Source organism: Carex rostrata, chromosome 9 (genome assembly GCF_964058835.1).
Source record: "Carex rostrata chromosome 9, lpCarRost1.2, whole genome shotgun sequence".
Lineage (NCBI taxonomy): Eukaryota > Viridiplantae > Streptophyta > Magnoliopsida > Poales > Cyperaceae > Carex > Carex rostrata.
Window position 1 is genome coordinate 5489191 of NC_135926.1, and position 13262 is coordinate 5502452.

General features: G+C 32.0%; 2 protein-coding genes across 2 annotated transcripts; both read right to left on the bottom strand.

Annotated features, from left to right (window-relative positions):
• Positions 1–2227: 2227 nt before the first annotated feature.
• On the bottom strand, positions 2228–4291 carry LOC144559549 (uncharacterized). The gene is made up of 5 exons (XM_078308612.1): positions 3956–4291; positions 3782–3847; positions 3567–3634; positions 3239–3432; positions 2228–2585 (listed from the first exon to the last, which is right to left on the bottom strand). The coding sequence occupies exons 1-5, from the start codon at positions 4201–4203 to the stop codon at positions 2484–2486; spliced, it is 678 nt and encodes a 225-aa protein (XP_078164738.1). The 5' UTR covers positions 4204–4291; the 3' UTR covers positions 2228–2483.
• Positions 4292–5944: 1653 nt separating this feature from the next.
• On the bottom strand, positions 5945–9966 carry LOC144559643 (uncharacterized). Its single transcript, XM_078308729.1, has 5 exons — positions 9627–9966; positions 9462–9527; positions 9282–9349; positions 8948–9141; positions 5945–6246 (listed from the first exon to the last, which is right to left on the bottom strand). Exons 1-5 carry the CDS (start codon positions 9851–9853, stop codon positions 6148–6150), a joined length of 654 nt encoding a protein of 217 aa, XP_078164855.1. The 5' UTR covers positions 9854–9966; the 3' UTR covers positions 5945–6147.
• Positions 9967–13262: the final 3296 nt, after the last annotated feature.

The window sequence follows — 13262 nt, forward strand, 5'->3', positions numbered from 1 at the left end:
AGTTTCAGAGACTCAGGGGTGTCAATGGGTACGATACGGGTCGGGTGGAGTTATTTTCATACCCATACCCATTATGATAACGAAAATAAATCTTTACCTTTACCCGTTTTTTCGAATACGGTACGGGTCGGGTAAACGGATAAAAAAGTGTCATTAACATTTTGATTTGTGCTTTCAATAAAATATTTTTCAAAAAAATAAAAATAATAAATACAACTAATTTGTATTATGAAAATTTAATAAAATACAAAATTTTATTGTATCATGTATCATATTCATACAAATATATATCTATATATATAATTTTATTTTTAAAAATTATCTTATACGAAAACGGGTAAGATAACGAAAAAAAAATCATTACTCTTACATGTACCCGATTAGCTAATGGAAAAAAAAAATCTTACCCTTACCAGTGTTTTCGAATATGATACGGGTCGGATAAACGGGTAAAAAGGTGCCATTGACACCCGTACTCAGTGGATAAGTTGTGTTTCCTTTTCTTTATTGAGGTAACTTATGAGTTCGTTTCTGCAGCTCTTAATTTTTCAAATCGTATCGTAATTTTTTATTTTTTTTTATTTTTTTATTTAGATTTTTTTATTGGAACAGTTCGAATTTAAAGAAACATGTTAGATCAACCCGCTAATCTCTTTTAAAGGTAGATTTTTATGGCATCAGCAGTAGCCAATTTAGGAATGTTGGAGGTGACTGCTCCTCTATAACTGGAAATTAACAATTTTATTTTTTATACTTAATAATTTTTATAAGTACTAATATTTTTCAGCCTTCATATGAAATAAAATATCACTACATTATTTTATTGAGCCTCTCTTCAATTTTAATTTTTCGATCCAACCCCTAAACATCAGGAGTTAAATTAATTAAATACTTTCTTTTAGGTCAAATGGTCGAAGCACAAAAGCAGTTTTTTTATTGCAGGAAAAAAAGTGTGGTATGCGGAAAAGTATAAGGCACCCTTTTATTGCTCAAGTTTGACAATAAATTTTGATGTACTGTTAAAATTAGTTATCCTATTTAATAAAGATGCTGAACTTTCTTTGTCGGTGCTTGAAGCATATTCGATATAATATAGCGAGGAACGTGAATCCTCCCAAGTAACTTGGGGTTTGAAATTCAGACCGTTCGATTAGAATTCAAGTCAATTCAGAACAACTTAAAAATTTGTTGTTTTATAACCTTTAAATTTTTTTTTGTTGTTCTTGTTTTAAGATTTGTGTCAATTTATCATAACGGTCTGAGTTTAAATTCAAATTTTGAATTATATTAAAACAATCTGAATTATTGTTTACTGTAGCATATTACTTAACAAAAAAAAAATATGTGTAGTATGAGGAATGAATATTCCGCTCTGGTCTATTATATATCCAAAGGAATATTTTTAAATTGGATAAATTGGAGCTCTACAATATGCCATCGGTTGGGACCCCTTCTTACTGGTCAAAGGAATCTTTTTGACCAAAACTCTGATTCGTGTAATTAATTACTTAACAAAATTAAATCTAATCAGTTTCTTACTTCTACAATAAGACATCATATGCAAGCGGTAAGCAGCTCTTTTGGCATCCCGATTTTGACTGGACCATTAAATTATGAAATTAATTAGTCTGGGAGACATGCCCATCACCGTTTGTAGGATAATGGTAAGAAATTTAGATTCATCTCGGTTCAGAGTTGGAATCAGACTTTTGAGTATGATAATCAATCGTAAATAAAGTTAATTATTTAAAATTTTATACTTAAATGAGAATCAATTTTACATTATCCATAATATTTTACTCTAAATTATATAAAAAAACGTGTATAAATATTAAATTTTTTAAAATAAATGAAGGTCGATTGACCTCCCATTGGTTGACTGTTTCTCCACCCCTGTCTTGCTCTAACTGAAATCGTGTTCGTGGAAGTTGCAAAAATTAAATACGGAAGAAATCAGTTATTTGTTTTATTTTGTTTTGCAATTTCATATACTGAAAATATAAATATATTGGTTGTTTCTTGATGTAAATTAATTGATAGGTTTGTGATAAATAATTAAAATAGGAGCAGTTGGATGCTTAACGAAATGACTTTCATGCGTGATGAAACTATATCAACATTAATTGCTGACAAAAACAACTAACCACTCCATCGATGAGCAAAACTATGAATATAAGATAATTGTTTTTCTCTAGCCAATTTCAGTCTATTCAGTTGATAATGTTGTTTTTGATCTAGCTTTAATTTATACATTTGAAGCAACTAATAGGTTTGATTTATTCGCCAGATAAATGTATTTTACAACATTAATTCAAACTTAATTTACAACACCAGCGGAGCCTTCACTTTGCTCTTTTAATTAATAATTTCAAACGTTAATAACTACAGCTACAAATTAAGAAATTAATCGATAAATAAATCAACAACAATGAAAAAAAAATCATATTAGATTAAACTATGGGACGTTAGCTCTAGAACCATCTTCATTCATTTCCTTCTGTATTTTTGCTTCCGTCAAGCGCAATTTTATCTTCAAAAATAGGCTCCACTACCATTTCATCAAACTTGTCAACTATTTCATCAACCTTTGAGGGAGAAAAGACAAGAAAAAAATAATTTATTAGGGAGCAAATTAATTTGCATCTTTTATTAGAATGATAGGGAGTTATATTTCAGGAACTAAACACCAGTGATGACCTCTCAACTAGCTAGGTTCATGCATTATATCTGCAAATTGGCTAAAATTAATTTTAATGCTAATCATCGGTTAGTGTGCAGTTTATTATTATTATTTTTTGAAAGCTGGTTAGTGTGCAGTTTAAGCACGTGATTCCATGCACGTTGAGCAATTTAAAAATTGGCTTATTGATACTTCAAGGATGGGGCATCCAATTGAGGTTCAATGTACTTTTGAACTTCTTATTGGCAAGTTGCTTTAAGGTTGAAATATGATATAAATTCAAATGCGCGTATACAAATCCATCATCCACAATTTTCTCCATCGCTTGGTCAATTGTGTACGCAGATTAGATTGCATTTTAATTTGTCATCCAATTGTACCTCTTTTTTGTATCGTAGTCAAACACATTTTCTGGACGATTAGTCATGATACTGAAATTTCTGATCAGTCATTTTCAAGTTTTCCCAACTTTGCTCAAGTATATTGCTAGGTTAGAAAAGTTCAGCAAAGATATTAATAGCTAGGAAAAATAGGAACAAGAAAGATCAATTTTCATACCTTCTCCACGAAGGATTCTAGAACTTCTGCGCCATTATCTACTCCTTCAGCATATTTCTCTACTTTTTTTACAATTTTCATTAGATTCGAGTTTTCTGGAAGTGACTGTTGTACATCCTCGGCCACCTTATCTACCGCCTCTGCCACCGACTCCACAACATTTAACACAGTAGTCGCGGTTTTCTCAATTTGATCTGATTTTGCATATATTTAAAGAACATTCAAGTAGTTTAATATTAATTCATTTAGTTTCTGATTTTGAAAGATATATGATATATTGCAGTATTGCCTCTTTTGGAAACAACAGAATTTCCTTAAATTACTGTACCTTCAATTCGTAAGAAGTTCTTGTAGAATGGAAAAAACACCATAAACGACCCCAAGAACAATTTTGCCCTGCATGAAACTTCAAGTTTAGAACATCAAACTAGAAAACAATAATATCTCTTTTATCAAAAAACAAAGACAAAATGCATGGTTTAAAAGAAAAAGGTATACATACTACAGAATATCTATTTAAACATTAGAAGAAGGTATATATACCATGAGAGGATTTTTGGAATCAGTAAATGGGGTCCCCCTCCAGCACTACTTTTCTCAGAATTTATCCTGAAATTGTACGAGTAATACAAATATATAAATATTAATGTCTCGGGGACGTGGGATGTATGTTAAAGATAAAAAACTTTAAACCGCAGATTGAAATTAATTAATTACCTTTTGTCATCCTGGTTCTCTTGCTCTGGGTCTAGAGGGATGTTCGTTGTCGGTGCTTGCTCAGCTCTTCTCACATGCATCAGCCTGCTTCCAAGTCGCGATGCACAGTATATCGTGAGACTGATAACCGGCCATTTGATGTTCACACGGATAGATCGAGCGCAAAAGGGGGAATTAGAGACACTTGGTTTTGAGGGATTATTTTGTGGCACAAGTGAAGAAGTCATGATTGATTGGCTAGTGATCATTAGAATACACCTTTGTTCTAATGTGCTCGATCAAGGGGAAGATTTTGAACCTACGATTCTATAGAAGTGGGTGACCTTGGTTTTTGGTTGTGCCTAATTTCTTTTGTGCATGTGGAGAGGAGAAGGGGTCATATATAGAGGTCCGGTCGGTGGGAGGCTGCCAACGGATCCTTATTTATTTTATTGGAGAAACTTTGAATTCTGTATCCGTCAACAGGATAATAACACATGTTAACATATATAATTATTTCTTAACAGGTAAGCTGTTTATATTTAAACCGTTGAGAAGAAACAAATTTCGATTTAGTGATAAAGACAATACTCTTTGAAAAGTTACAAGTTCAAATCCGGATGAATATATAGTCCTTCTATGGATATGTGAAGGTGGGAATTTTTTTTTTTTTTAAAACATTGTTGGATGTGACAAGGTACAAATCTTTATCTCAGGGATGATTGCTCGGCCTCTAACTTGTTTTCAAAAAATAAAATAAAAATAAACCCTCAAGTGCTATATCTAGTATGTGAAGGTGTTCATCATTGTTTTTATTTTTGAATAATTATAAGAAAATTTAAGTTGGATACATTGACGAAATAAGTAAAAATATAATTTTCAAAGTATTTTATCCCGACTAACACAAGTTATAAACAATTTCATTATAAATTGATTTTCAAAGTACAATTAAGGAATGTAGACAAACAGGTGCAGTTATAATTAAGCAGTTATAAGCAGTGTTGCTCGGCTGATTATTCGCTGGCGGTAATCAAACCGTTATAGATTTTTCCGACTAATCGGCCGATTATTTCTGATTAATCGTTTGGTGGTACCCTTCCTTTTCCGACGAGCGCATACCGTTATTTACAACACTGATTATAAGAGAGATAAGATGATAATTTTTATTTATTAAAATTTTGTAATATATAATATAAGAGATATACATGATCCGGTGGAAGTGTTGGGAAAAGGAATAAGCAGTGGCGAACATAGTATATATATTTCAGAAGGGTGTTAAGCCCCTCTTTCATTTTTTTTTTTCAATTAAGTATATAGGAGTTCAAGAAAATTTTATTTGTTGTACACAATAGTCTCCCTTATGTAATATTACAAATTTATAGGGTCTTCAAAATAAATTTTGAAGAGCAAACCTGAAACTTCCGAGTGCTTATTCATTTCCATTTCCATTTACATTCTTGAGTCCTTGATTTCCTCACCTATAATATTAAAAAAAACAGGAAATTTCTTTCTTTTGAAATTTGAAAGTTCAACGTACGCATGCAGAATGAAAATAGAAAAAGAAAGAACCCCCCCCCCAAAACAAAACAAAACAAAAAAACGGAAGTTCAACCTCGGTATGAGGAAGAATAAACCGAAATGAACTTCGGTATTCTATTTTTGACTTTTTTGAATTGAAAGAATTTGTGTACATACCGAACTTTAATTTTAGTATGGGAATTTGATACCGAACTTCAATTTTGGCAAAGATGATTTTTGTAAAAAGAAAATGTAATCAAGTTGGTTTCTGATTTTTTTTTATTCTTTTAGTCATGGTTTTTACAAAAAATACTCCGTTAGGCAAAATTAAGAATATAATCTCTAAATTTTTTTTTTTTTTGTGAAACAATGTCAGAGGGATAATTAATGAGTATGGACGGGGAAGAAATTTTATTTTCTCTAGCTGTCCAATTTAACTGTTTTCAGTTGACAATATATATTGTTGAGTCGAGCATATATATTTGAAGCAACTAATTAGTTCAATTTATTCGCCATATAAATGTATTTTGCGACATTCAAATTAACTTTACAACACCAGCGGAGCCTTCTCTTTGCTCTTTATATTACAAACCTTAATTAATAACTTCAGCTACAAAGAATTAATCGATTAATAAATAACAACAATTAAAAAAAAATCACATAAGATTAAACTACGGTTAACACTGCTATCACTTTTAGTTCCTTCTGTATATATTTTTCCTTCCTTCAAGCGCAATTTTTTCTTTTAGAATCGGCTCCACCATTTGATCAAACTTGTCAACTATGCCATCAACCTTCGAGGGAAAAAAGGACAGGAAAAAATTATTATTAAGGAGCAAATTTGCATATTTTATTATATTGATAGGGAGCTAATATATATTTTATTAAGGAGCAAATTTGCATATTTTCTCCACGCCATTAATAGCCTCTCAACTAGCTAGGTTCTTGCATTACATGTGCAACTTGGGCTAAAATTTTAATGTCAATATATCGGGTTGTTGTATAGTTTAAGCACGTGCTTGTTATAAGTTGAGTATTTGACCTAGCATATCATGAGTCTTCGATGCACATGCATCGAAGAGAGCTTGGGAGAGAAGGAACTAATACATGCTTCAATGTGCTTAATTTAAACGTTTCATTGGCAAGTTATTTAATTATTTTAAGGATGTAATTGTAAGATATGCATTCAATTGCGCGTATACAAATCCGCAGCCATTTTTATTAAAACCCTAGAAAAAAGGCTTTTACAAAAGTTCCCCTCAGTTCATTTTTTTTTTAAACTACCCCAACTGCCTGGGGCAGAGGCGGTCCATAATCCTAGCTAGCCGCCCGGGGCAGGGGCAGTCCACTAGGGACTTGATCGCCTGGGGGCCGAGCGGTCCTTAATTTTGTGAAGTTTTAGTTTTCTTGTTTAGAGTGTATGCCAAATAAGACATTTGATATATTTATGAAGTGATGTTGTAACTCTTTATAATTTTGATTTGATTTGTCAGTTGGATATTACAAGTTTAAAGATAACACTAATTAAGGACTTGGCCTTGATTCAAAAAATTTCAAGTTCTGACAGCTTGTTGATCTTCTTTTATTTATTTCTGGTACTAAAATAATAGTTGAGAGCTACTAAAATATGTTCAAACCTCAAATTATATTTCTGTCCATGCACAAAGCACCCTAGACTGACCTCTGATATGGTACCAATTCCAAAATCAGTAGCCAAGCACTAAGCAAATGCCACTGGTATAGTGCAATGCACTAAAAATATTAAATTTGACGTCTGCTGGTAAATTAGCAAGTCTGAAATGATACAAGAATCAAACTGCAAAAGTGATCATACCAGCATGTAGAGCATTCAAAAATACACAGAATTGACACAAATTTCAATTTATTTGGATTTTTCTATAATTAGTTATAAATTTTCAAAGTTCAGCTTTTGAAAAAACTTAAATAAGCCATAATTTTGGCTTGGAAAATCGGATTTGTGCGTATGACCACTTTTCGGAATAGAAGGGGGACAAGACGGATTAGGATTTTACCTAGGAGTTGGGCATCCGAAACATCAGAATTGCAAAAAAACGTTGTTTTAGTGCCTCAAAAATTCAATTTAAGTTTTCTATCAACGGTAGACATGCAACGATCAGTATTTTGTTTAGTCAAAAGCCTAAAAGATTATTCAAGAATTATCCATATAATTATTTTTAAAATGCATTTACTATTTATTGTGTGTGTTTACTTATTCAAGCAAATGGTATATGTTGATAATAATCAAATAATTCAATTATTCTCTAAAAAAAAAAAAATTGACATCATTGAGGCAATCTAACTATAATCCCTTGTGTATATTTGAATAAAATAAATTATTAAGAATCAAGGCCAAGTCCTTAATTAGTGTTTTCTTTAAACTTGTGATATCCAACTAACAAATCAAATCAAAGTTATAAAGAGTTACGACATCACTTATAAATATATCAAATGTCTTATTTTTTGGCATATCCTAAACAAGAAAACTAAAATTTTACAAAATTATTTAAATGAAAATATTAAGATCTCTAAAAAAAAAAATAGAGGACCGCCCGGCCCTCAGGTGGTCAGGTCCTTAGTGGACCACCCCTGCCCCGGGCGGTTGGGGCAGTTTAAAAAAAAAAAACTGAAAGCAATTTTGTAAAAACTTTTTTTAAGGGTTTTAATAAAATTGGCCGACAAATCCTTTAGCCACAATTTTCTCGCTTGGTTAATTGTTATTATTATTATTATTATTATTATTATTATTATTATTATTATTATTATTATTATTATTATTATTATTATTATTATTATTATTATTATTATTATTATTTTGTTTGTTTGTTGCAGTTTACTTGGTCAAATTGTACTTCCTTTTTATTATCCTAGTCAATCAGTGCTTTGCTTTGTACAATTTAGATTACATTTTGGTCAAATTGGAAACAGTGCTTTGTACATAGGAGATAGGAAAATTTATTTTAGGTTTCAATTTGTAACTTTAGCCTAAACGAGATGTAAGTATATTTCTATTAATTAATGAAATAATTGTAAGATGGCAACTTGCCACGTTATTCTAAAAAAATAGTGTTATCCTAGTCAGACATGCATGTTATCATAGTCAGACACATAATTTCTTGACGATTAGTTTTGATACTTAAATTTTTGATCTGTCAATTGTCATTTTTTAGTTTTTTCCAACTTTGCTCAAGTATAGATTTGAAACAGAGGTGGAGCCAGACTTTCTGATTATGAAAGTCAGTCATGAATGGAAATTATTCATATAAAATTTTTATACTGCAAATGAAGGTGTATTCATAATACCGACAGTATTTTACTATAAACTATATAAAAAATTGTATACTAGTATAAAAATTTTGAAAAACAAAATAGAGGTCAATTAACCCGCATCACTTCTTACTACCTCCATCTCTAGTTTGAAAAGTTTAGCCAGGAAATTACTAGCTAGGAAAAGTAGGAAAAGATCATTTTTCATACCTTCTCGACCAAGGATTCTAGTAATTCTGCATCCTTCTCTACTTCTTCGGCCATTTTCTCTACTTCTTGTGCAACTTTCTTTAGACTTGAGTTCTCGGGAAGCGACTTTTCTACATCCTCGGCCACCTTATCTACAACCTCTGCTACCGACTCCACCACATTTAACACAGTAGTCGCAGTTTTCTCAATTCTATCTGAGTTTGTATATGTTGGAAGAACAAATATACAGGTAGTTAACATCGAATCATTTAGTATCTGATGTTGAAAGATATATAATATGCTGCAGAAGTGCCTCTTTTGGAAAATACAGGATTCCTTAAAATAATTACTGTACCTTCAACTATTAAGAAGTTCTTGTAGGATGGATAAAACGCTAGAAACGACCACACAAACCATTTTGCGCTGCATGAAACTTCAAGTTTAGAACACAAAACAGGAAAACTATAATATTCTGAAAGAGGACTAAAATTAAAATATAATCTAATGGCATGCTACTCTTTTATCAAACATATACCCTGATAGAAAATTTTGAATCAGCATATTGGACCGCCCTCCAGTATTACTTCCCTTAGAATTTATCCTGAGGATGTGCGAATGATAGAAAGATCAAAATTAATATCTCGAAGTGGCGATGTATGTTTCAGATAAAAAAATTAAAGTACATAGAGAAATTATGTACCTTTTGTCATCAGGGTTCACTTGCTGGGGGTCTTCTGGGATGGCCAGTGTTGGTGTTTGCTCAGCTCTTACCACAACCATCGGCATTCTACGTAATCGCGAGGCACAGTATATCGTGATAGCTGGCCAATTGATGTTCACACGATTAGACCGAGCGCTGAAGGGGGAATTAGAGATATTCGGTCTCGAGGGGTTATTTAGCGGCACAAGTAGTGAAGAACTGGTCATTGTGATCAAATTAGATAATTGAACACCTTTGTTTTAATGTGCTGAGGAGAAATTTTGAACGGACGATTCTAAAAAAGTGGGTGATGTTGGTTTTTGGTTGAGTGCTTTCTTTTGGGATGCATGGGAATTGGGAATATCAGGGGAAGGGGTCATAATGTCATATATAGAGAGGTCAGGGCCGTCAGGTCGGTGGGGGGCTGCAAACGGATTCTTCTCTTTTGGAAAAATGTTGAATTATGTATCGTTAACAGGTTAACGGATTATAACTTGGCATTTGTAATTAGAAAAATGATTTTTTTTCCACCTTTTTTTTTGAGAAAAAATAAGAATCTAGTAGTCCTTATTTGCTTTACTGATTACTTAGAAGACATGCTGGTTTCGAATTGAAACCTATTACAAAAAAAAGACAACTAAAACAGAAGACTCAACATTGTTGAGTCAAAAAAAATTTTAAACATAAAATACAAAAAATAAAGTGAAGTAAAAGACCGCAAGTAATTAACCCAAAAGTAAAATAATAAAACTCTTCTTATGTTCTTTGAAGAATCTGCCAATCATCTTACATTTCTCTTGCTAAAACTTCCATTGTTTTGGATTTTTCTCTGAATTTCTTTACACTTGAATTGTCAATAGTTTAATTAATTATACCGAGTGAGAAAAGTATTTATATTTGAACTTTCAAAAGTTTATATCTAGTGTAGGTAAAGTATATATATATTTATATATGCTATTAGAATAATATACATGGTTCACACTTCACACTTAGTAAAAAAAAAATAAAGGATGTTCAATATATCCTGACAAGCAACTGTACATAAATTCTAAATTTATATGCATTTGTTACTGAACAAATAAAATAAAATAAATGAAATGAAATGAAATGAAATGAAATGAAATGAAATGAAATGAATTCACATTAAATATTTTTTATTTATTATGTCTACTATATAAATTTACATGTGTATAGAAATTACAATTCTGATTTATTTTTGCGTATTAAAATTCATACTGATTAGTATACACAAATACAATGATTTGATGCCTCATTTTTTTTTATCCGGGTACGGGTTTGGGGGGTACGGGTAGTCAGGGCGGGTACGGATTTGGGGGAAAAATTTTGAATTTGGATCTGGGTATATGGGTTTGGGGGAAAAATTTTGAATTTGGATCTGGATATACAGGTTTGGGGGTACGGGTAAGGTGGGTACGGGCAGTCCGAGTAGGCGGGTAAGGGTATGGGGGGAGGGGGGCACAGTCGGGGTAATCACGGGTTAACTTCCAAAAAACCGGTCCTGGCCCGTTTTAACCCGTACCTGGGTTACCCGTGTACCCTTGCCAAACCCGGACACGGTCTAGTCCGGCCGGGTACGGGTCACGGGCGGATCGGACCGGGTTTGACTGTTTTTATTGTTTTGTTAAGCCACCGTTGGATCAACAATTTTCAAAATGGCTTAATAAATAGTAAACAAATTCAGAAAAATGTAAAATTTGGTCTTCAAGCACAGAGATAGGCTAATGTGCTTTTGGTAGCATATGGGCCGAAATACACACGGTCTAAATTTGAAATTTCAAAATTCAAAAAGTCGATTTGAACCGTTCATCTTGTTCTCCATATTAATATGTGCTTGGAGACCAAATCTTATATTTTTCTAAATTTTTTTACTATTTATTAAGCCACTTTGAAAATCGCTAATCCAACGGTTTTACTGTTTTGTTAAGCCACCGTTGGAACCGCAATTTTCAAAGTGGCTTAATAAATAGTAAAAAAATTCAGAAAAATGTAAAATTTGGTCTCCAAGCACATATTAATATGGAGAACAAGATGAACGGTTCAGATCGACTTTTTGAATTTTGAAATTTCAAATTTGAACCGTGTGTATTTCGGTCCATATGCTACCGAAAGTACATTAGCCTATCTCTCAAGCACATATTAATATGGAGAACAAGATGAACAGTTCAGATCGACTTTTTAAATTTTAAAATTTCAAATTTAAACCGTATACATATCGGTTCATATGCTACCGAATACATATTAGTCACTCTCTTGTTCTACTTAGCTAAGAAAAGAACAGGGCATTCCCGATGAAATTTAAATAGAGACGGACAACTTTATTGTCCAATATAAGAATTAGTTTTGAATTTATTAACAAAAGCCAACATTCTTCTTTAAAGGAGATCCTGAATTCGAAATCAGACAGAAATTTTTTATAGGCATCAAGTAAAAATTGAAAAGAAAAACTAGACTTTCATCCTTTAATCTCAAAAAAAGAAAAAAAAAAATCATCTTCCGATAATTTCAAGAGAATTGAAATCGTCAAACAAACATGCATGTAACATAGAGGCAAAATCATTGTACGGTACAAATTATATTGTAAAATAAAATTTATGCAACAAGTTTTCAAATATAAATAGTTTGATTTATTTTTCTACACCCAGATTTAAGAATAGTTACATCCAAATCTTAGCTACAAGTGTACAATCTTAATTCACAAACTATACGAATATTGAAACATCCAATCAATTACCACACAAAGATTGGTACATCAAATCTAATTAACCACACAAAGGTTGGTACATCAAATCTAATTATCTAATTAACCACACAAAGATTGGTACAGTTTTTTTTATTAAATTCAGTTCCTAAAAAAGCTACTACAGAGTTGCCCCCTCTGATGATGTAGTTTTGACTGAGTGAAGAACTGGAACAAACCATTTATTAATTTAGATAAAAATGGGAATCGAATCATTTAGATTTAAATATTTATAAAAAATTATTTCCACCGAAGTGGACAAATAGTCAGTTTGAACCACAATTTTGAGTTGTTGAGTTTGCACATGTATACCAGCTGATTTTGCACGTTACCAATTTAATTAGTATATGATCAAACAGTTGCGTATGTATCACATGTACCAATATATTCACAGAATTATAGGTGCCTATTGAGCTTTGATTCCAATTTGATTGCACATGTATCACATTTATTTACCTATTCACAGAATTATATATGCCTATTCACATAATTTTGGCTTCAACTAAGAAAATTTTCAGGAATTAACGGTTTTGATTTCCATAGAACTATTGCAAAATACTGTACCAACTTATAATTTGATTGCATATATGGATTCCAAGACCGTCCTATTCGCTTTAAGATCCATACGCATGAAAAATGAAGTGAGCACGTACGGATTTTAAAGCGAATTGTACGGTTTTGGGGTCTATCGCACCTACAGCAAATCCCATGCACATAACATCTACTCCGCTGTAGTGTCCCATGCAACCTTGATTTATTTTTTCCCCTTTCATAATGTCAATCTCTCTGCTCTCGTATTTGCTAATTTAATTAACCCAACTCAGTGTCGTCTCATTTATCCTCTTAGCTGGATGCAGAGATGCATGAGATGGCCGCGC